The 24,625-nt window shown below is 47.3% G+C and overlaps 1 protein-coding gene across 1 annotated transcript; it reads left to right on the top strand.

The window, feature by feature from the left end:
- Nucleotides 1-1,670: 1,670 nt before the first annotated feature.
- Nucleotides 1,671-10,343, top strand: LOC136581716 (protein kinase C delta type-like). Its single transcript, XM_066582340.1, has 6 exons — nucleotides 1,671-1,956; nucleotides 8,259-8,539; nucleotides 8,654-8,947; nucleotides 9,174-9,332; nucleotides 9,461-9,586; nucleotides 10,098-10,343. Exons 1-6 carry the CDS (start codon nucleotides 1,671-1,673, stop codon nucleotides 10,341-10,343), a joined length of 1,392 nt encoding a protein of 463 aa, XP_066438437.1.
- Nucleotides 10,344-24,625: the final 14,282 nt, after the last annotated feature.

Below are 24,625 nucleotides of genomic sequence, written 5' to 3'. Positions count from 1 at the left end.
CTTTCGGACTGCCCTGGCTCAGCGTCCGGGTCGCACGTGTGACCGCTGCAGCTACACCACTGTATACCGGAGATGTACAGCTTATACCAGCTGTACATATATAATTATATACAAAAAGTACCTAGGTTACACCAGCATGAACCATATCGCCTGCCGTGTACCACAGCTCCGGGCTGTTAATTGCATGGAAGTCGTCACATCTTCCAGTTTTGGGCCTTACTGTCTCACGCTGTAGCTAAATGCCCGACTCGTCTACTAGTTCATCCTGCACCGAGAACACACTACCGGGGAATGATTTGGGTGCTTAGCAACAGCATAATGTAATGGCCCGGAGTTGCATTCCGGGGGGGGGGTGAGCTTTCTCCTGAGTGCTGCGCTACAGTGGCAAAGAAGGCAAACCATCATGCGTAAGCATTAGCATCCAAACTATATATGTACAAATAATCCATCAGCAACAAATGCTGAATGCTTCCACGGAAGAGTCCATAAATGGTGAAATCCATCCCATATAGGAAGTCCATCAATGTCCTGGTGGTGCTGGTGATAGAAGGGCAGATCCCTCCTTTGGGACCAAATATAATGTAGCGTTTACTAAGGAAAACACAAGGTATTGTGGAAGATCAAAATTGTAGAAATCACCAGAATCCAGGACGATAATAACCTAGCATATTTTACAAGAGATGACTGACCAACAGCCATCCCAGTGAGGACAGTAATAGGAGGAATCATCGCCCAGTGAATGGTGGCCGAGTAACGCTCTGACCCATCTGCCTTCATCTACAGTATAGAGGCAGGTTTTCATAGATGAAAGACTGCATGTTCCCACAGCCAATGAAACTCAGACCAACAATGATTTTATTTTTCCCTGATTAGACTCCTAATTAAAATTTAAGTTTTAATGATAACTACTAAAAACGTATATTCCCACAGCAAGGTAACAAATATATATTTTGGTTTAAACACCATAGACTTCCAATTTCTCAAATGGCCCATGGATGGCGCTTATAGAGTAAATACTCGGTTTTCACTGATGTAAGTGTTCGGTGCTTTTTTATGTGCTCATAATATGCCGTAAGGGCCAAAACTAAGAAAATGGAACGAATATAGTTCTGTCCAAAAAAACAACTCAGCTTGTCCACTGTATATAGCGGTACAGGCACAGTTAGGGCCAAACATTTAGTTTGGTGCTATCTGACAGGCAAAGGTAGTTCTCTTAGCCTGGATAAATCCAGTTGTTCATATAGACATACCCCAGCCCTAATACACATTGATTAGCTCAAATAAAGTTGGAGTGTAGATAGATTTAGTGTTGTCGATGGCTCAATAGTTGGGGAGTAGGTACACTTGATGTTAATAGTAGCTCAATACACTTGATGTACTAAACGTCTCAACGCGTTTCTGTCGCAAATTGCGACTTTGTCAGGAGCCCTAAAAGATGGGGACTATAGATTTATTGTCCCTAATGAAAAGTATTTGAGCGTGCATAACAGTATCAATGATTAAGTAATGGTTCCAATAACATACACGGGTTAACAATCCCCTTTGTGCGGACCTTGTATATATTGGTCCTATCTTCCCTCAAAAACGGGGGGGGGGGGGGGGGGGGGAGAAGAACCAGAAATACTTTAAATATTGGAGTGATTGGGACAACGCCTAGGACCTAGGAGGCGATGTCTGCTGGACTAGAGCAGAGCGATTTTAAGGAGCAAATTCGGAGGGAGATAGGAGAGAAAAGACCAAGACGTGTCTTGGACTCAGCGATGACTTCAAGCAAAAGCCAAAGGAGGAAGAGGAGGAGGACAACATCGAGCGCCATGAAGTCCATCGTTCCACCGACTGATTTGGTGAAAAAAGGCCTCAGAGGGAAGAAGCGACCCAAGAAGAGGCATCTGGATTCTTCAGAGGAAGAAAAGGATCCACCTGTAAAGATCCAGAAAGAAGACCCGGGAGGCTCAGGTACAGCTGGAGCTCTGGGAAGCGTTCACATGTGGCAGATGTTGGTCCAGATCCAAAATATGTGTCAAAATCCATGTCAATGGTGCAGATTGGGATGCGGATTTTGGCATGTAATTTGCCACAGATTTTGATGTGGATTTTCGGCACCAAATCTGCTGGTTGTGAACACACCCTCAGGGTCCCACACACTGTACCCGCCATGTCTGATGATTTATATGTTGTCTGCCGGAGAGAAAGAGGGGGAAAGTGATACAAATGTTACATTGTACTAAACTGTATTTATGTACATTGTATTATGTGAAATACCAGATGCTACTGTGATTGTAGATGAGCTGCTGAAATGTACAGTTTTCCGCCAGTTGTCTTCTTCCAGTTCATGTTTAGATGACGTGTTTTTAGGGTGCGTTCACACGTCGCTGATTTGCTGCAGCTCTGTTGCAGAATTCACCCATGCAATTGAAAGGATTAAATCTGTTGCAGAACCGCACAAAAATCTATGACAAAATCCACACAAATCAGCGACTTGTAAAGGCAGCCTTAATATGGGTATAAGGAAGTGTGTATATCCGGCCATTGCTCCTCAGCGGAGGTGATCACAGCGCCATCGCCACCCGTCCACTGTGTTACTGAATAGAAGATGAAAGCCTCAGAGATTAGAGGAGTTTACAGACAAGTGATGAACCCGCTGTAAGTGCGGCAGAGGTCTGTGAATACCTCCACTAAGGAGCAATAGCAGAATACAGGCGGCCATTTGCCAAAACAATTTCATGAATTAAAAAGCCTGTAAAAGAGAGGAAACGCACCACTAAAATAAATACGTTTGTAGGGATTTTCTTATTTTACTACTCTTCTACAGAAAACATGGAGATGCAGCATTTTTTGCAACAAAAATGTGATGAGAAAACCTGCCACAATCACAAGCGCCAAAACAAGACAATGGGTCAGATCTACTACTGGCAGCATGATGGTTCAGTGGGTAGTACTGTTGCCTTTAAGTGGTTGTCCAGTTGCAAACTATTCATGAGCCTATTCCCAGGATAAGCTATCAAGTACAAATTAATAGTGCTCCAAAATCAGGGATTTCCACCGATCAGCTGTTTTCTAAGCCGATGTGCTTGTGCATTTAGTGAATTTCTGCAGGAAGCATACAGCTCCATTGCCACTGCAGTGGCCGGACTTAGTATTACAGGCAAAGCTGCTATGTACTTTAATGGCAACTTTACCCTCAGTAGTAATAGTGACAGCCACAGTGGCCTCAGTAGTAATTGGATATGGAAGCGTGATCTGTTTAGAATGGGAAGGAAAGTCTCTACGAAGTCCTAAAACAATAAGGAGCTATAATGTTATTGGCTGCTGGTCAGCAGCATGTTTACATTGGCATATGCTTTGCAATGAAGAACCCTTCAAGCTTAAAATGTGTTTTCGGGGTACATTCACACATTATGGAGATGGTGTGGATTTTCTGCAGTGGCAAATCTGCACCAAAATTTGCATTAACCCCTTAACGACCAGCCCATAGTGTTTTTACGTCCTCCCGAAGTGGGCTCTATTCTCTGAGGACGTAAAAACATGCTTCCTGCAGAGAATAATGCCCCTCGGGCTGTGGACGTGACAGTTCCATGCTGTCGGTGTCCGCAGGTAGCTGACAGCATGGAGCTGTCATCCCGGGCTGTTCGGACACCCCCCGGCATTGCGATCGGCGCTATGCAATGGATAGCGCCGATCGCAAAAAAAGTAAATAAAAGTACACAAAAGTTAAAGATTCAGCTGCTCTGATGGATCGGATCCATCGGAGCAGCTGAAATTACTCACCCAGGTCCGGCACGCTGCTCCCCGCTCTCCTGCCGCTCCGGGGCCCGAAGCCGGTCTTCTGCGCATGCGCGCCAGGCGGCATTACGTCAGCCGCATGCGCAGAAGGCCCGGCGGCGCGGGAGATTTAAAATCTCCTGGCTCCCAGCTCCTGTAGGTAGCCGGGAGGCAGGAGATGTCAGCGGTCCCCGGTACCGCAATCGCCGTTATCCAATGGTTAGCGGCGATCGCGAAAAAGTTAAAAAAAAGTTTTAAAAAAGTCAGTTTCACCTCCCCTCATGGATCGGATCCATGAGGGGAGGTGAAAATACTCACCCCCAGTCCTCAGCGGTGTCCCGATGTCCCGGGACCCGAATCCCCGTCTGCGCATGCGCGCCCGATGATTGACATCGGGCGCGTGCACAGACGGGCTCGAGCCCCGGGGAATTTAAAATCCCTCTGCTCCTGGCTGCCATGTGTAGCTAGGAGCAGAGAGATTATACCGGGGACATGATCACTGTCATCCAATGGATGACAGTGATCATGTAAAGTGAAAAAAAAGTGTAAAAAAGTTAAAAAAAAAAAAGTAAAAAAAAGTTTTTAAAAAGCGTACGTTTCATCTCCCCTCATGGATCATATCCGTGAGGGAGGATGAAAGTACGTACCTAAGGCCCCCAGATTTATCCGCGGACCTTACCACAGCTTCTGCACACGCGCCCGTCGCCAAAATGGCGGGCGCATGCGCAAAAGCTGTGGATTGCCAGGATAATTTAAATTCTCCCTGCTCCTGGCTACAAAACGGAGCCAAGAGCATGGAGATTTAATGGGGGTCCGCGGTGAGCGGTTCCTGGTCACATGTTCGCCATTATCCAATAATGCCGATCAAGTAAAAGTAAAAAAAAAAATTTGAAGTTTCATCTCCCCTCACTGATGTGATCGGTGAGAAGAGATGAAACTTTTTACCGGAGGCCTGCGTATTTGAATCCCGACGCGATCTTCCTCCGTGGACCTTCCAGGATTCTGCACATGCGATTGCCGGCAAAAAGCCGGACACATGCGCAGGAGTCAGGGAGCCCAGGAAACTTAAAATCTCCTTGCTCCCAGCGACCAACGGTCACAGAGAGCCTGGAGCAGTGACGGGTGGCCTTGTTGAGCGGTCACCGGTCACGTGATAAAAAGGTAGCGATCTACCTTAGGCCGGTCTCACATGACCGGATAGGAATTACGGATTCTGCATGCTTCTGATCCACGGTATTACGCAGATCAATCGCATTGGATTACACAATTCCGCTCACATTAGTGGGTTGGAATTGTGTAATCCACTCGCAGAAAAGAGAACGCAGCAGGTTCTATTTTACTGCGGATATCGGCAACATAGAGCCCATTGTGCTCCATGGTCGTGGATATACCCGCAGCCCATACGCAACTACGTTGTATACGGGCTGCGGGTACCCGTGTCATCGCTAAGCGATGGTGCGGGAAATACAAACAAAGGTGTACTGTGCATGACCGCCTGTGTGAGTAGGCAGTTATGCGCAGTACATTACGCAGCCGTACGCAGGGTCACAGCCGGGCTCACAGATGGGATCCGCTGTGGGCCTCCGCAAGCAGATTCCGCCTGCACCCGCGTGAGCCCGGCGTTATTCAGATCGCTACCTGTGATACGTATTTTACAAGAAGCCCCGGGAACGCTCGCCTTCCTGCAGTTTCAGGAGCACCTTGTTGAGTGCCTTCTGTGTGAGACCGCCGCACCTCATCAAGCTTACGGAGACTCACGGAACACCACTTTTTACACCCCATACCCGCCACTGAGGTCATGAAATACCCCCAAAAAGCATGAGAGGAGGGGGGGGGGGATACCCGGTTTTATTGCCCCATGGGCCCATTCCAACCAGCCTCCGTAATTACCCCTGTCTTCGGAAATACTACACAGTTCACATTTTTACTTTTATCTAAGATTTGCGAACGCCAAAAAGGGCGCGGAGGGGGAGGGGGGGAATTTTTAGGGAGTCAATCTTTATTCTGTACAAATAAGCAATGGGGCCTGGAATTTATTCAGTTGTGCCCTAAAATCCAACAGGTGTTCCGTCCTTTATAGGCCTTGCCATGCGTCCTGTAAGTAGATTAGGGCCACAATGGGTATGTTTCTGAACTCGGGACAAACGGGGGTGTCCATTTTGGGGTGAACGTCTTCATTCCTATGTGCACTGTACAAAAAAACTGTTTTTAAATTGAAAAAATTGCCCAAAAAATTGAAAATCGTAACTTTTTCCTTCTGCTTTGCTTAGATTCATTCAAATACCGTGGGGTCAAAATACGCAGTACACCTCTAGATGAATTCGTTAAGGGGTCTAGTTTTCAAAATGGGGTCATTTGAGGGGGTTCTTTATAGTTTTGGCCGCTCAATGGCTCTATAAGTGGGCAATGGGGCCTGAAATTTATTCAGTGGTACCCTGAAATCCAACGGGTATTCCTTTCATTGTAGGCCTAGCCATGGGTCCTGTAAGTCTATTAGGGCCACAATGGGTATGTTTCTGAACACGGGACAAACAGGGGTATCCATTTTGGGGTGAAAGCCTTCATTTATATGTGTGCTGTACAAAAAAAACTGTTTTTAAATTGACACAATAGCCCAAAAAATGAAAATCCTATTTTTTTCCTTTTGCTTTGCTTGAATTTATTCAAAAACTGTGGGGTCAAAATATGCAATACATCCCTAGATAAATTCGTTAAGGGGTCTAGTTTTCAAAATGGGGTCATTTGTGGGGGTTCTATATGGTTTTGGGCGCTCAAGAACTCTACAAGTGGGCAATGGGGCCTAAAAGGACTTCAAGCAAAATTTGTGTTCTGAAAGCCACCGATTACTCCTTTTATTTTGGGCCCCGTTGTGCATGTGGACATAAGATTAGGGCCACAATGGGTATATTTCTGAAAACAGCACAAACAGGGGTATCCATTTTGGGGTGTAAGTCTTCCTTCATATGTGTGCTGTACAAAAAAAGCTGTTTTTAAAATGACAGAATTGCCAAAAAAACAAAAATCCAAATTTTTTCCTTTTGCTTTGCTTGAATTTATTCAAAAACTGTGGGGTCACAATATGCAGTACACCCCTAGATAAATTCGTTAAGGAGTCTAGTTTTCAAAATGGGGTCATTTGTGGGGGTTCTCTATGGTTTTGGGCGCTCAAGAACTCTACAAGTGGGCAATGGGGCCTAAAAGGACTTCAAGCAAAATTTGTGTTCTGAAAGCCACCGGTCGCTCCTTTCATTTTGGGCTCCGTTGTGTATCCAGACATAAGATTAGGGCCACAATGGGTATGTCTCTGAACACGGGACAAACAGGGGTATCCATTTTTGGGTGCAAGTCTTCCTTCATATGTGTGCTGTACAAAAAAAGCTGTTTTTAAAATGACAGAATTGCCGAAAAAACGAAAATCACAATTTTTTCCTTTTGCTTGGTTTGAATTCATTCAAAAACTGTGGGGTCAAAATATGCAGTACATCCCTAGATAAATTCCTTAAGGGGGTCTAGTTTTCAAAATAGGGTCATTTGTGGGGGTTTTCTATGGTTTTGGGCGCTCAAGAACTCTACATGTGTGCTATGGGGCCTAAAAGGACTTCAAGCAAAATTTCTGTTTTGAAAGACACTGACTACTCCTTTCATTTTGGGCCCCGTTGTGGACTCAGATATAACAATAGGGCCACAATGGGTAAATTTCTTAACACGGGAGAAATAGGGGTATCCATTTTGGGGTGTAAATCCTGATTTTCATGTAAACTATAGGAAAAAAATATGTCTTTAAAATGACAGATTTGCAAAAATATGAAATTTTACTTTTTCTCCTCTAAATTGAATTAATTCCTGAAAAAAAACTGTGGGGTCAAAATACTCATGACACCCCTCAGTGAATACATTAAGGGGTGTAGTTTTTAAAATGAGGTCATTTGGGGGGGTATCTATTATTCTGACACTCATGAGCCTTTCCAATCTCGGCTTGGTATAGGAAAACAAAGTGTTCCTCAAAATGCTAAAAAGTAATGTTAAATTTGTACGTCTCCTAAATAGTTAAAAAAAAACGAAAGTTTTTCCAATGTGCGCCCAAAATAAAGTAAACGGGTGGAAATATAAATCTTAGCAAAAATTTCTATATTATGTTTGCACATATTTAAGATATTGCAGTTGGAAATGTGAAAAAATGATGATTTTTTCACAATTTTCCCAATTTTGGCGCTTTTAATAAATAAACACAATTTCTATCGGTCTATTTTTTCCGCCTAAATGAAGTACAACATGTGGCGAAAAAAACAATGTCAGAATCGCTTGGATATGCAAAACCTTTCTGGTGTTTTTCCATGTTAAAGTGACATGTCAGATTTGCAAAATTTGGCCTGGTCATTAAGGCGCAAACAGGCTTGGTCACTAAGGGGTTAAAAACCACATCAAATTCTGCTGTTTTTGATGCAGATCTGCAACGGATGTTACATCATCACTTCTACTATTCTGCTCCCTGTTAGGAGGACCCAGTGGTGTTCGGCTAACTGGCTCTAAAGAAAACAACTCTACGACCATCCGAGAAAGACTGCTATTCCATCACGTGCTCGGCCGGGGAGCCTATGGGGAAGTCGTGCTGGCAGAAGACACCGTTACCTGCCAACAGTTTGCAGTAAAAGTCATCCGGAAGAAAGCCCTGCTAGCGGAAGTGGAGCTGGCAGATGTGATGGTGGAGCACCGCATGTTGCAGCTGACGTCTGGGAGTCCCTTCCTCATACATGCAGAATTTGCATTTCAGACCACAGTATAGTTGTTATCACACATCTCCAAACTCCACCGCTATGTTCACCATAGATGTGGACTTTGTAGTATAACTTCATATTAACCAACCTCCTTACATGTCTCTTCTACATTACAGACGCACGTTCTGCTTGGATTGGAGTACCTGAGCTGCGGGGACCTGGACCAACTCCTCAAGTCAAAGGGACGGCTCGATGTCAACAGCGCAAGATTCTACGCTGCAGAGATGGTGTGTGGCATCCAGCACCTCCACACCATGGGGATCATCCATAGAGACCTGAAGCCCGAGAACATCCTGGTGGCTGAGACGGGCCACGTGAAGATCACCGATTTCGGTCTGGCCATAGAGAACATGCACGGAGACCGAACGGCCAACGACTATGCTGGAACCGAAGGATTTATAACTCCTGAGGTGAGAGGAATAGACTTTTCCTATCATTTTTTTGACATAAATGTATTAATGTTCTTGGGTCATGGATCGTGGAGACAGCAGTCCAGGGATCGTATAGAGGACTGTGGTCTCTGCGCTCGCCTAGAGCAGTACACAGATCCCATGTAATGCCTTTCTATTACAGTCAATGTTATCAATGATGTAGAACTTATTTACCAGCTAACTAACTGTTTTCTGTTTATGGCAGATGGACGCCAGAGAGGAATATAACACCGCAGTCGATTTGTTTTCATTTGGGATCATGAATCAAATGATTACTGGTGAGTGTAAGTATGATCACAAACTCTTCAATGAGTCCACCTCCGGAGCGAAGAACATCATCTTACAGGTGAACATCATCTTACAGGTAAGCAGGTTACTTTTACTTTTTTGAGTTGCTAATGTTGTAAGAATAATTTGTGATGCTTTTATTGTTTTTTCTAGTCAAATTCTAGTAAATATAGTCCATAACCACAACTATATTTCTTATTTCAGCTCCTGAAGAGAAACCCGGCCAAGCGTCTAGGAGTTAACAGAGACATCCGAAAGCACTGTTTTTTCCAGCAAATCGACTGGATCTCTGTGGAATCCCTGAGGGTGCCCCCACCACACATCCCTGAGGTAAGTAAATGAACAAAAGTTGTAAAAAATCCTAAATGGTGAGGGTCCAATTCACAATGTACTACTGATTGTCTATCCAGAGGATGGACCATCAATAGTTCATGATTGGAAAACCCCGTGAAATATTGATGACTTATTCTTAGGATAGGTTATCAATATATCAGTGGGAGGCGAGCACTGTGGAATCTTCCTTATATACCAGGTACAGTGCCATATATCATTTAGTGGCTGTGCCTGGTATTGCTGCTCAATTCCATTGATTCGAAAGCAGTCAGCAAACAGGTCCGTAGTTTCAAGAAATCAAAGCCTTAAAATGCTATCCCCGTCTACAGCATATATTGTGTAGTCACAGAATATGCCATATTAGCCTAATTGTTGGGCATCTGACCTCAGTGACACCCCCTGCTAGTCTTCCTCTCTAGTACAGCCAGAACCGTAGATATATCATAACTATCTGACACTGGAAAACTCTTCTCGCCATAATCAGAATTGTTTCTTCTTTTTCCTGCAGTCATCTAAGCCTGAACATCTAGAGCCATTCCATCTGGACGCCATAGAAGCAGCAGAGGCCAAGGACTTCCACCCGTCATCTAAAAACCAGGCCATGTTCAGAGGGTTTTCATTCTCCAACTTGAAGACCCTCTTAGACACCGGCTCTACAAGCACCAGAGCAAGCAGCCCTCCTGAGAGCACCAGGAGGAAGGACACCGAGGGACCCCTTAGGAGTGAGCCAGCAGTACCACCCAGCTGGCGGTAAGTACAGGCGCCACAAGATCTACGTCCTGTAGAATCATAGACATGTGCGCTATACTTAAGACCTCAACAAAAACTGTTTTTTGTTTTTTTACCAGTAGATGGATTTCCCTGAACCAATGACAGCAGCAGCTGATGGTGCTGCCACGGGTGAAGGGGAAACACATTGGTGCGCGATGGCCGGCTATTAAGGGGTGGAAGGAGGCCGGATTTTTTTTTTGTTAAGGACATCGCAGCACATGTCTATGAATATTTTACATTTACTGGTAATTGCATTTCTTCATGTCCATCACAGTATTGTAATGAGCGATGGGGAAATGAGGTGAGTGATGGCCGGCTATTAAGGGGTGGAGGAGGCCGGATTTTTATTTTTTTTTACATGCTAAGCAGGTGTGCGCATGGTTTGTATGGAGTGGGCTCAGGAGCGGAGCCTGCTCCATACATGGAGGGGGTCTGCTGTCTATGACATCTCACCTCCGGCCACAGCAGCTGTGATTGAAGATAACAATAATCGCAAATGTAAAAAATGTAATTCTGAAAGGGGCATAAAAAAAAAACACACATTTGGTAATGTTGCCCCTGTAAAAGTCTGATCTATTAAACTAGTGCACTTCTTATTCTGCACTGTGAACATTGTCCAAAAAAATAGTATAGAACACCAGAATCCCACTTTTTGGTTCACCTAGAAAAAATGTAACTAAAATCGGTCAAAAAGTCGTATGAACCCCAAAATAGTAGAAATGGAAACCGTCAGTCATCCACAATAAACAAGCCGCCACACAGCTACATCAACGGAAAAATAAAAAACTCACGGTAACCGAAAATAATTCTTTATTAAAAAGATATTTCATATTTTAAATGTCGCCCAGAAAAAGTTACTGAAATTTGGTATCACAATCATATCGGTCTACAGAATAAACTTAGCTCATTTTTGATGTACATTGTTCAGTTTTTCAGTACATTATATGGTACACAAATTGAAAAAAAAAATGTCCTGCAAAAAACAAACCCCCATACATCTAGATAGATGGAAAAATGTCTTGCAATTTAGACCCCAAGCATCAGTTAGATGATTCCATTTGTCCCTCCTTGAATTCCCCCCACACCCTCCCACAGTGAGAACTTGAAGGGGTTAGCCCAATAGGCCTAAAGAGAGGTTAGTGTAGTGTAGGTCCCATCTACAAGAGGTCGCCTTGACGTGGCAGATGGGCTCATATGTTTTGATCAAAATGTGTGCTAAGAACCTCACGAGTTTAGGAGTCAGTAAATCTCACAATGCCGCTTATATTTAGATATGAATTGCCTGCAGTAGTGCTGCAGCCGCTTGTATTTGCTTGTATCGTCGCAGCCATGGCATAATAATATATTGATTGCCTGCAGTAGTGCTGCAGCTGCTTGTATTTGCTTAATAATATATGTAATAATATATGTAATTAGTTATGTGTAGTTTTCATATTCAAAAATACTATATGTTACAACTATTTATATTTAATGTTTCCCAAATCCGCAACATTTTAACAACCTTATATACATTAGACCAGGGATGGACCATATTAAACACACTGCTTTAATCATTAATGCTGTACAAACAACAACACTACATTTTTTCACTCTCAGGATGGCTACCTAGCTAAGAGATATACACACCTCGCTGGAACGCACCATTTGGAGCACATGACACTCCAGGAACGCCATCCAATGTCCAGTGGAACAGGCACTGGAATGCAGCGCCCGTTCGGGATAACGTTCCACATAGCTAATATCACTAGTTATATCACAACTACATGCCGTGTCAGCACCCGGGCGAGCGAGCTCGGGGAGACCCCACGTTACTATAAAGCTGGCAGTGATGGACGCCAGCGTTATGATGTGTGATGTTATCAATGTGGGCCTTACCGAGAGAACAGCGCCAGTACACTGCTCCTCTATGAAGGGAATACCACCTAGTATAAAAGGAAGTCCTGATACCCTCTTTACTATGCTTTATAAAGGGGCACATACCTCACTGAAATACGTTGCACCATCTGCTTTATTACCTGTACCCAGTGATTTGTCTACCTACCTGTACTTATTGCTATTTGGTCAATTAAAATCCCCCTTTTTTTGGTGACAATTGTTTTGGATAAACTTACCCGGCCTGGAATCCATTTGGGGAGGTCTCAAGGACATGAGAGCTCCCATCTAAGTAAGTTTTCCATTTATCTGACTGTTTTTATGTTATCCCTACGAGCACAGGACAAAAACCTATTCTTGAATCTGTATAAACTAAATTATAGTGCTCACAGGGCAGGTTCCAAGGAGTCCGGGGATGTAGTTTTTATACTCACCCAGCTCGTTCCCACGCCATCACATGTGGAAGTCATGTCTGCAGGCTGTGGACGAAAACACATATTGCTCTCTGTGGAAGTGGACACACAGCTGTGAGACGAGTCCTCTGGTGCCGATTTTGTGTCATCTGCAAATATTGATATTTTACTGTGCAGCCCCTCTATCAGGTCGTTGATAAATATATTGAACAGAATGGGGCCCAATACTGAACCTTGTGGCACCCCACTAGCAACGGTGGCCCAATCAGAGTATGAACCATTTATTACCACGCCCTGCTTTTTATCTCTGAGCCAATTCTTTACCCAGATACACACAATTTAGCCCAGACCGAGCTGTCTCATTTTATATATCAGCCTATTATGCGACACGGTGTCAAATGCTTTAGAGGAGTCCAGATATACAAGATCAATAGACTCTCCCAGGTCCAACTTAGAACTTACTTCCTCGTCAAAGCTGATCAGATTGGTCTAACATGATCGACCCCTTATGAACCCATGCTGGTGAGGAGTTATTCCGTTGTTCTCCTTGAGGTATTCTACGATGGCGTCTCTCAGAAATCCCTCGAATATTTTTCCAATTACTGAAGCTCACTTTTGGACCCCTTTTTGTAATTGGAACCACGTTGGCAATGCGCCAATCCAATGGTACAACCCCGATCTTGATAGCATCCACAAATATTAGATATAGTGGCCTAGCTATCACATCACTTAGTTCCTTAGTACCCTTGGGTGTATTCCATCTGGGCCTGGCGATTTATCCGTTTTAATCTTCTTTAACCGGTTCCGCACCTCCTCCTGCGTTAAGTATGAGATATTTTGTGAGGGGTTCATTTTATTCCCCTGCATCTCATGTGGTATTTCCTTTTCGTATGTGAATACACTTGAAAAGAAACTATTTAATAGGTTTGCCTTCCCTCCATCATCTTCAATGATTTCTTCTGCTCTTAGTGCAAATCCTTTCTGCCTCCTCCTTAGCAATTTTGATCTTATCTTAGCATATTTTGCTTTTTTCCCTGTACGATTTTAGCGCTTCTACACTGCCTTCTTGCTTTAGTAGTTTGAACGCTTTTTTTTCCCGTTTATTGCCCCTCTTACTGTCTTGTCGAGCCACAATGGCTTCCTTTTACTTGAAAAGGGATTTTTAAAGGGAATGAACTGTTCACATGAGGTGATTAGGATCTTTTTAAACTTTTCCCATTTGTCGTCTGTACTGATATGAATTGGGACAACATCCTCAAAAATGTTACCGATAGTGGTTCTAAGCTGATCAAATTTTGCTTTACTAAAGTTTAGTTTATTTGTCGCTCCCTGATAAGGCTTCTTATTGAATGACAGCTGGAAGTTGATTATATTGTGGTCACTGTTCCCCAAGTGCCACTCAACCTATACCCCCTTTATTCGGTCCGGTTTGTTAGTTAGTACTAAGTCCAGAATAGCCCTCCCTCTCATTGGTTCCCGCACAAGTTGGGTAAGGTAGTTATCATTAATTGTTCTCAAGAATTTATCACACTTGTGAGATTTCCAGGTTTCGTTTTCCCATATTATATCTGGATAATTAAAGTCCCCCATGATAATTACTTTGTTGCGGTTTGACACCTGTTCTATCTGCCTTAATAAGGTTTCAGTTTCTTCTGTTGCTTTAGGTGGCCTATAGAAAACCCCTATCAGGATTTTGTCATTTTTTTCTCCCCGTATTTCTACCCACAGAGATTCCACCTGTTCATCTCCTACTCCTATATCCTCCCGTAGCCTTGGCAATAAGTACAATTTAACATACAGATATACCCCTCCCTCTTTCTGGTTTCCACAGTCTCCTCTGAAGGGGTTGTAACCCTGTAAATTTACCGCCCAATCGCACTTTTCATCAAGCCACGTTTTCGTTATTCCGACTGTATCATAGTTTTCATCGGCCATTCTCGCTTCAAGCTCACCCACTTTACCGATCAGACTTCTTGCATTCGTGGTCATACAATTTATACAGTTTTTTTTGTTCTTTAAATTCGTTTTGTTGCTAATGGTACTATTGGCTGATCTGTCAGTTCTAACTGTACTAACCCCACCTCCTGCTCGACCCCCATTCCCATTGCTTAGACCCAGGTCGCTAGCTACACTGACTACCCCCTTTTTTCGATTTTTGCCCTCTCCCCCAGTCCCTAGTTTAAACACTCCTCTAGCCTTCTAGCCATCTTCTCACCCAGCACAGCTGCACCCTCCCCATTAAGATGCAGCCCGTCCCTACAGTAGAGCCTGTAGCCGACAGCAAAGTCAGCCCAGTTCTCCAGGAACCCCAATCCCTCCTTCTTACACCACCTCCGGAGCCACTTGTTTACCTCGCTAAGATCCTGCTGCCTTTCTAGTGTGGCCTTAGTTGCAGGTAGTATTTCCGAGAAAACTACCCAGGAGGTCCTCGTCCCTAAGCTTGGGCCCTAAGTTGCTGAAATCATTTTTGAGGGCCTCAATTGACCTCTAATTTGTTCATTGGTGCCAACGTGTACCATAACTGCTAGATCCTCACCAGCCCCACCCAGTAATCTGTCAATTCGATCCGCGATGTCTCGAACTCGAGAGCCAGGAAGACGACACACCGTTCGAAGATCCCAGTCTTTATGGCAGATTGCCCTATCTGTCCCCCTTATAATTTAGTCCCCCACCACTAGGATCTGTCTAGCTTGCCCTGCGCTCCCCGTCTCACTGGAGCAGTCATCTCCCTGGCGTTCAGAGGGCATGTCGTGCTGCAGCGGTGCTGGCTCTGTAATGGCATCCCCCTCATCTGCCAACGTTGCAGACTTGTTGGGTTGTGCCAGTTCAGGACTAGCCTTCCTGTTTTTCTTCCCTCTACCCCTCTTTCTATCTGTCACCCAGCTGACTGACTGCTCCCCCTGCTCTTCCGTACTACCATCCGCCCCCGCCTCTACCCCAGCGAGTGTCTGCTCAGTGAGCACCAAACTTCTTTCCATGATGTCAATGGCTCTCAGTGTTGCCAGTTGCCCATTTAGATCCAGGATTTGAGCTTCTAAATGTGCAACGTGCACGCATCTTGCGCAACAGTATGCATCCTCAATCGGCTGATCAAGGAATGCATGTCCTGTCTGCCCTCATCACAGCCCCCATACACTGTCCTATCCTCCTCACCACATCCCTGATAAACTGTCCTCTCCCCCTCATCACAGCCCCCATATACTGCCCACTCACCCTCATCGCAGCCCCATATACTGTCATCTCCACCTCATCACATCCTCCATATACTGTACTCTCCTCCTCATGACATTCCCCATATACTGCCCTCTAACCTCATCACATTCCGGATATATTGTCATCACACCCCCTAAATACTGTACCATCTTCCTCATCACATCCCCTAATTACTGTACCATCTTCTTAATCACAGCCCCCATTACTTTGCTGTCTCCCCTCATCACAGCCCCCCTAATACTGTCACATCACCCTCATTACGTCCCCCATATACTGTCTTATCCCCTCATCACATCCCTCATATGTCCTCTCCCCTCATCACATCCCCAATATACCCCAATACCTCTCAGCGCATCCGCCGTATACTGTCCGCTCCCCCGTCATCACATCCCCTACATACTATCCCGTCTTCCATCATCATATCCCCCATATACTGACCTGTCTCCCCTAATCACAACCCTAATATACTGTACTGTCTTCCTAATCACAACCCACATACGCTGTCATATTTTCCTTCATCACAGTTCCCAAATACTGCCCTCGCCTCCCCATCACATCCCACATATACTGACCTCTCCCCCCCTCATAGCATCCATCCCCCATATACTGTACAATCTTCCTCATCAAAACTCCCACATGCTATCCTATCTTCCCTCATCACAGTCCCCATATACTACACTCTCCCCCTCATCGCATCCCCCATATACTGTCCTCTCCCCCTCATCACATCCCCCATATACTGTCCTCTCCCCCTCATCACATCCCTAATATACTGTCCTGTCTCCCCTCATCACAGCCCCCATATAATATCCTGTCCTATCACCACATCCCCCATTTACTGACCTCTACCCCTCGTCACATCCCCCATATACTGTCCTCTCCCCCTCATCATATCCCCCAATATACTGTCCTCTCCTACCCTCATCACAGCCCCCATATACTGTCCTTTCCCCCCCCCTCATCACATCCCCCATATACTGCCATCTCCCCCTAATTACATCCCCCATTATAATATCCGGGACATAGTGTCCTCTCCTTCCTCACCACATTCCCCATATCCTGTCCTCTCCCCCTCTTCACATCCCCATATACTGTCCTCTCCCCCCCCAACAAATCCCCTATATATTATCCTCTACCCCCTTCTCACATCCCCCATATACTGTCCCGTCTTCCCTTATAACAGTCCCGATATACTGTCCTCTCCCCCCTCATCACCGCCCCCATATACTGCCCTTTCCCCTCATCACAACCCTCATATATTATACTCTCTGTCATCACATCCGCCATATACAGTCCTCTCCCCCTTCATCAGATCCCCTATATAATGTACTCTCCCCCCTCATCATATCCCCCATATATTGTCCTGTCTTCCCTCATCACACTACCCATATACTATCCTCTCCCCCTCATCACATTCCGCATATCCTATTCTCTTCCCCCTCATTACATCCCCCATATACTGTCCTGTCTTCCCTCATTATAGTCCCTATATACAGCCCCATCACATCCCCTATATACTTTCATCTCCCCATCATATCCCCCATATACTTTTGTCTCCCCATCACACCCCCCACATACTGTCCTGTCTTCCCTCAAAATAATCCCCATATACTGTCCTCTTCCCCCTCATCACATACACCGTATAATGTCCTCTACATGGTGCACACCACAATGCTAATCCTGTTAAGATGACATTTAGGGCATCCTACATACTACATGAGCTTCTCCGGGTCATTTCCTTTAGCTTCTTTCTTGACTTCTTTCAGCTCCTTCTTTATTGGCCTCAATCTGGAGAAATAGAAGAGAAGACAAAGGGGTTGTCCAGTTATAAACCATTGATGACCTCTCCTTAGGATGATCAATAGTAGATCAGTGGGGTCTGCTTCCTAGGACCCCCAACACTCTACTGTTCACTGGGTCACTGCGCTTGTACACTAGCCAATCTCTACAAGAAGCAGACAGCTCTGTTCCCACAGCAGTGGCCCGGTCTCATATTGCAGGCTAAGTTCGAAATTGAAGTAAATGGCCTGTAATACCAAGCCTCACCACTGTGGGAACAGAGTTGTGTGCTTCCTGCAGAAGTCATATGAGTGCAGATGTGCACCGGCCGCTGAACAGCTTATCAGTTGTAGTAGTGCAAGTATATTGTTAGGGTTTTATATAACTTAAGCTTCAATTATATAAAACACTAACAAAATACTTGTACTACTACATAAAGCTGTCTGTGATATGTAACTCTCATCACGCTGCGGTTACAGAACAGCAGGAGAGCCGCCAGCTACAAATCACTGATCCACCACGTTATTGGTGACTGCGAGTGACATTATATTTCCTGCCCACCTCTGATCTTAGATTAGCCATGGATGATTGAATGTTTAGGGGTTCCTGCTGATGCAAAGTATAACAACCGCACTGTTAGCTCTGTTATAGGACAGGATCGTATCTGTGCCGTGTCCTCTGCTGGGGAAGAAAAAAACTGAAATTTACAAGTATTCAGAATTAATTTAGGAAAAAATAAAAATCCATAATCTGAAAGTCCTTCTTCTTGATCACACATATATATTTACATATATAATATACAGTATATACTATTCAACAAGCTATGTATTACAAACTCTGAATAAGAAATTTTTTTTTTAGCTGCTGCAGAACCTCTTTAAAGGGGTTGTCCCGCGCCGAAACGGGGTTTTTTTTTTTTCAAACCCCCCCCCCCGTTCGGCGCGAGACAACCCCGATGCAGGGACCTAAATAAAGCTTACCGGAGCGCTTACCTGAATCCCCGCGCTCCGGTGACTTCTATACTTACCGGTGAAGATGGCCGCCGGGATCCTCTTCCTCCGTGGACCGCAGCTCTTCTGTGCGGTCCATTGCCGATTCCAGCCTCCTGATTGGCTGGAATCGGCACGTGACGGGGCGGAGCTACACGGAGCCCCATTGAGAAGATAAGAAGACCCGGACTGCGCAAGCGCGGCTAATTTGGCCATCGGAGGGCGAAAATTAGTCGGCTCCATGGGAACGAGGACGCTAGCAACGGAGCAGGTAAGTAAAAAACTTTTTATAACTTCTGTATGGCTCATAATTAATGCACAATGTATATTACAAAGTGCATTAATATGGCCATACAGAAGTGTATAGACCCACTTGCTGCCGCGGGACAACCCCTTTAAGCCTCTTCACATCCCCCATATACTGTCCCCTCCCAACTCATCACAGCCCTCATATACTCTACTCTCCTCCCTCATCATATCCCCTATTGACTGTCCTCTCCCCTCATCACATCCCCCATATACTGCCCTCTAACCTCATCACATCCCCCATATACTGCCCTCTAACCTCATCACATCCCCCGTATACTATCCTCTCCCCCATCATCACATCCCTATATACTGTCACCTCCCCTCATCACATCCTCTCTTCTCATGTGGCTGAGTGATGTGGGTGCTGGGCCATGATTTGACCAGACATGCAGGGCTAACAAGTCATTGTAGTGCGCAGACCAATGGGGAACACAATGAAAGTACATTTCTGACTGACCGCACTATGATCAGGTTCGTGGCGTGGGCAGCTTCACCTGCTTAATGATAGACAGTGCTTCATCAGTGGGCCGGCTCAGTCTGCCCCACTTTGATGTTCTGAGTGGAGAAAATCAAGAAAGGGGAGGAGACAGAGTTGTGAGAAGTGAGCAAGTGTCAAGGACCTGATCATAACGTTGAACTATGCGGTGACTGAGTACTAGCATGGTGGCGGGGGCATGCCGGCCTCCCTGGCTCAGCAGACGGGTCGTACATGCGACCGCTACAGCTACACCACTGTATGACTGTACACCGGAGATATACAGCTTATACCGGCTGTACATATATAATTAAGTACAGAAAATACCTAGGTCAGGGGGCGGAGCCTGACCGCGGAGAGAGATGGCCGCTTGTTAGAGCGGCTCCGTCGTTGAGGCAGTAAAACAGATATCCCGCTGCAGCTATCAGACCCCAAAATGGGTAAACTTACTAAGGAGAGGAGCAGAGAGTCCTCAGGAACACCCAGACCGGCCCGGGGACAAGCAGACCTGCAAAAGTACCTCAGGGAGAGAGCTGCCCGCCTAACCCCGCGCCCTAGGCAAAATGGCGCCGGCAGCAGAGCCGAGACCTCGGAGTGCAGGAGGGGGTGAGTCATCATCAGAGGGAGAAGAGGAGCAGGGAGTCTCCAGAAGCTTTATGAGGGACCTTATAGCCAGGGCTATGAGCCCAGTCCTAGCAGACCTGACGGTTATAAAAGAAGAGGTCAGACATATGGGTAGGAGAGTGGAGGACCTGGAGGGAACGTCAGCAGCCATCACCTCACATTCCCTAGAACTTGCACAGGCCCTACAAATACAACACCAGCAGCTTAACAAGGCCCTGCTGCAACAGGAAGATCTAGAGAACCGCAGCCGCCGCTGCAATGTTCGCATTAAGGGGGTCCCTGAATCCTGGGCGACGGAGGCCCTCCCTAAGGTGGTTCGGGAGATCTTCCCCACATTGCCAGGCGCAGACAAAGCAGCAAGCATCATAGTAGAGCGGGTACACAGGGCTCTGCGCCCTCAACCATCAACGGGGGACCCCCCAAGGGACTTGATTTGCAAATTGCTAACATACCCAGACGCGGTATCTATACTGGAGGCGGCTAGAAACCAGAGGGGCCTACAGCACGAAGGGGCGGTAATTCAATTCTATCAGGACCTCTCTCCCACCACACTGGCCAAGCGCAGAATTTTAAGACCCCTGCTGGAAGCACTAAAGGCGAAAAATATCAGGTACATCTGGCTCTTCCCCTTTGGCCTGGGGGTGACCCACAGAGGCAAAAGAATTAACATCTGAACGCCAGACGACCTACGCAACAGCTGGCAACTGCTGGACCTCGAGCCCATAGATATTCCCAATTGGCTCCCTTTACCGGACTTCCCCTCCCTACCCAGCCTGCCAACTGCAGAAAACTGGAGAACGGTAACCCACGCGAAATCACCAAAGAGCAAGAACAAGAAGAAGCCAAGAGATGAGTTCGCCAAGGCTGACACCTGAAAGCCACATTTATAACAAGTCCACGACCCTCAGGGAAAGAGAGCGATAAGACTGTTTTTGTTCATTAAGGGACCCCCAGAGGTCCAGGACCTGGCGGGCGGTTGGATGGCCTTGTTTCCCTCAGCCCCCCCCCCCCCCCCCCCGGCATAATTCAAACTGTTCAGTCCTTTTAGGATTGCGTTAAAATAACCCCTATAGATAAGGGATGTCTGACCGCCTCATCCGGATCAGGCACTTAGAGTTGAAAGTTTATTAAGTTCAAGCTTTCGTTTAACACTGCCTCCCAACTATGAACGTAACCAGGTCTAAGATAGACCACGTTCGTCTCTCACCGGCGCAGTGAGAGAAAGATTGCCGTAACAGATTTATTTTCTTGTTTTGTTTTGTCTAACCCTTCAGTCCTACTTGTTTCCCCCATACCCCCTGTCCCCATTCTCTCCTCCAGACCCTTCCGAACTCCCGACCTTAACCTCTGCCTCCTCAACCCATCCTGCAAATCCGAACAGATCAAGCAATACGAAACTGGGTCTGCCTCGCCTGGCTCTGCCGGGTAAGCGTAAATCAGCAACACTCATAGCATTTGGTGTCCCCTATCATCGATAAAGCCGGAGCGGGACTCGCAGACTCTTACTCTCTCACTCTCTTTTATAGTGACACGGTGATCTCTCCGGTCTGATCCTACACATGGAAGCATTGAGATGCACATCCTTCAACGTCCGGGGGCTCAATACTCCGCAGAAAAGGTATGAAATATCCCAACTAGTCAAAAAGTATAATTCAAAAATTTTGCTCCTTCAGGAGACACACTTTAAGGGGGGCAGACACCTCCCCCTACCTGGGAAGCAGTTCACACAATCCTTCCACAACTCCCACCCCTTATCAGCCTCTAAGGGGGTATCAATCCTCTTCCACAAGTCGGTAAACTTTATTCTCTCCGCGGAATACTCCGACCAGGAGGGTAGAGCGCTATTCGTTAAGGGTTCTATCAACGGGGTTAAACTCACCATAGCAAACCTGTACGCTCCTAACACCCACCAAATAGAATGGCTACTTAAACAGATCACAATCCTCAAAGATTTCGCCAATGGGGAAATTCTAATGGGAGGCGACTGGAACATAACTCTGAACCCCCTTCTTGACTCATCGAAGGGCAAATCCCAGGTCTCACAGGGACGCATTAGTAAATTTATCAAAGCTGCAGGGGACCTAGGCCTAACGGACGTGTGGCGCACACGATACCCCTCAACCAGGGACTATACTCATTTCTCACAACAACACGGGTCATACCAAAGATTAGATTATCTGGGGGGCGTGGCCAGCGACCGACATGATAAGTCGCAAGTGAGAAGAGCTCCCCAGGGGGGATCCAAAATCCGTATAAAATCCTGGCTTTAACAAAACCTGAAGACTTCTAACTACACCAACGGGTTCCCAATCCCTGACGGACAAGCTGAACCTCGGCCGAGGATGATTGCAGTCTCCTTGCACCTATAACAGAGCCGGGAGCTGGACCGGGAGAGGGACGGCGCCAACGCCCTGCCATTTTCCCGCGTTTCACAGGCCGCCCGCTCTGCTACTTCACCCAGCTGGCCGACTGCGCCGGGACCCCTGCGAGCTGTCCCCCCCTATCTACCATCTGGCGGGAGACCCCTTGAGAACCCGGGGCCGGCTGCGAGTCTCCGTTCACATTGGGGCCCTCCCCGCGCTGCCTCCGAGTTGCGGGGACCCACGCCTGGTCGGGACTCAGGTGGAGCCGACCCTCTACCGAAGCCCCCAACGCTACCCCTGAAGGGAGAAACACCCCGCTTCCCCCACTCCGGGGACTGGACCGCGGGGAGCTCCGGCGGAGCCGCGACACTTCTGCCGGCGCCGACTGCCCCGCCGCCGCTTACCTGTGGCCCCCCGAGGCCCGTGCCGGTCCGGACCTGGTCTCACCGGCCGGGAGTTGCTGCCACTCTCCAGGGGTGCCCGCTTCCAGTTGGACCCGCGGCGGGTCCGGACGCTCCCTCCAGCTTGTCTGAAACCGCTGCCGAGTGCCTGTCTCCCTGGGAGGGAGACACGACCATCTCCGTGCCGACGCCGCTGCCGCGGGGCCCGACGGGGGTCGCGATCTTCCGTCCCCGCTATCCTACGGCCCCTGCCACCGCTTGGCTCCGGCGCCGAACATCTCACAGCGCACCGGCTTGACCGGCTGCGCTGACTTAACCACCAGAGGTACCCCGCTTCTCCCACTCAGGAGACTGGACCGTGAGAGGCTCCGGCGGGAGCCGCGACACATCTGCCGGCGCCGACTGCTCCGCCACCGCTTACCTGCGGCCCCCTGTGCCGGTCCGGATCTGGCCTCCCCGGCCGGGGGTTGCTGCTGCCTTCCGGGGGTGCCCGCTTCCAGTTAGACCCGCGGCGGGTCCGAGCGCTTCCTCTAGCTCGTCCTGAGACGGACCATCACCGAGCCGGCGCCGCTGCTGAACGCTTATCTCCCTGGGAGGGAGACACGGACCATCTTCGTGCTGACACCGCTGCCGCGGGACCCGACGGGAGTCGCGATCTTTCGTCCCCGCTATTTCACGGCCCCTGCCGCCGCTTAGCTCCGGCGCCCAACACTTCACGGCGCACCGGCTGTGCGCTGATCTGACAACGGCCCTGCGGGCTGAAGACTCCCTCTCCTCACCTCCAGATCATCCTGCCACGACTGCACCGCGGCACCTGATACCCCCCGAGACTTTGCACCAGAGGGGGCCCCCCTTTCGAATCCGGCCCTGCGGAGCCGGCAACTAACTGTAAGTGATCCATCAGGGACTGGGGGAAAATATCCTGGACTGACCTCACAAACCCCCCACAGTCATTAACTCTGGTCAGGTGGCCGACAACAAAACCACTTTACCCCCTGTGACTACCGAGGGGCTTATCACCCCAACATACCTTTGCGGACAGACCGGGCAAAAACTGGGCCAACAAATTAGGGACCCCGGTGGACACTGACTTACCCCCGACCTTAAATTATACCTACGGCTGGAGGACTGCCGCGTTTGGCTGGTATGGGCCCTCACCCCCTCTGCCGCGGTCGGACCAGAACCAAAGACAACCAGGCGCTACCACAGCCCGGATTGCCGAGCAATCGCTTCTCAAGAGCTCATAGCGACACAAACATACCGACTTCCGATCCTTACAAATACTGGCACGGTCTGTATCACGTCAACAACTTTCATAACCCGCTACGTCAACCTTACGAATTCTATCATGAGTACACGCGCTAAAAGCGGCTCTGCTGCCGAGAAGCTAAAAGAATTCTCCCGTATTGAAACCTCTGATCACACCCCGCGCGCATCGCGACCTATTCAGGCGCGGGAGACTGGGGAAGAAACGGGGCAAACTCTAGAACCCACTATGCGTCAAATCCTAGATGCAATCAATACTTGTAAATCCTCTCTCACCAACAAAATAGAGGAGATAAAATCTGACGTCTCCTTGTTAAGACAAGACTTACACAACATGCGTGACAGAATGCGGGAAATGGAAGACCGCGTTTCTAACGCAGAAGATTCCCTACGCCCACTTACCACGGCGGTTAAAAAAGCAACAAGGGCAATAGACCTATGCCAGTCCAAAGCAGACGATTTGGAAAACCGCTCCCGCCGTAATAACCTACGCATAGTGGGCTTACCTGAAAAATCAGAGGGCCCCCACCCCGAAATATTCGCCGAGACCTGGCTGAAATC

The sequence above is a fragment of the Eleutherodactylus coqui genome, chromosome 11 (genome assembly GCF_035609145.1).
Source record: "Eleutherodactylus coqui strain aEleCoq1 chromosome 11, aEleCoq1.hap1, whole genome shotgun sequence".
Classification (NCBI taxonomy): domain Eukaryota; kingdom Metazoa; phylum Chordata; class Amphibia; order Anura; family Eleutherodactylidae; genus Eleutherodactylus; species Eleutherodactylus coqui.
The sequence above is the reverse complement of the archived record's forward strand: the minus strand, read 5'-3'. Positions and strand labels throughout refer to the sequence as shown.

Bases quoted from the DNA above. Each gene is read 5' to 3' on its own strand.
- LOC136581716 (XM_066582340.1), top strand. From the start codon at position 1,671: ATGTCTGCTGGACTAGAGCAGAGCGATTTTAAGGAGCAAATTCGGAGG. The intron at 8,540-8,653 runs GTATAGTTGTTA...TCTACATTACAG, and splicing joins AATTTGCATTTCAGACCACA to ACGCACGTTCTGCTTGGATT. The intron at 9,587-10,097 runs GTAAGTAAATGA...TTTTTCCTGCAG, and splicing joins CCCCACCACACATCCCTGAG to TCATCTAAGCCTGAACATCT.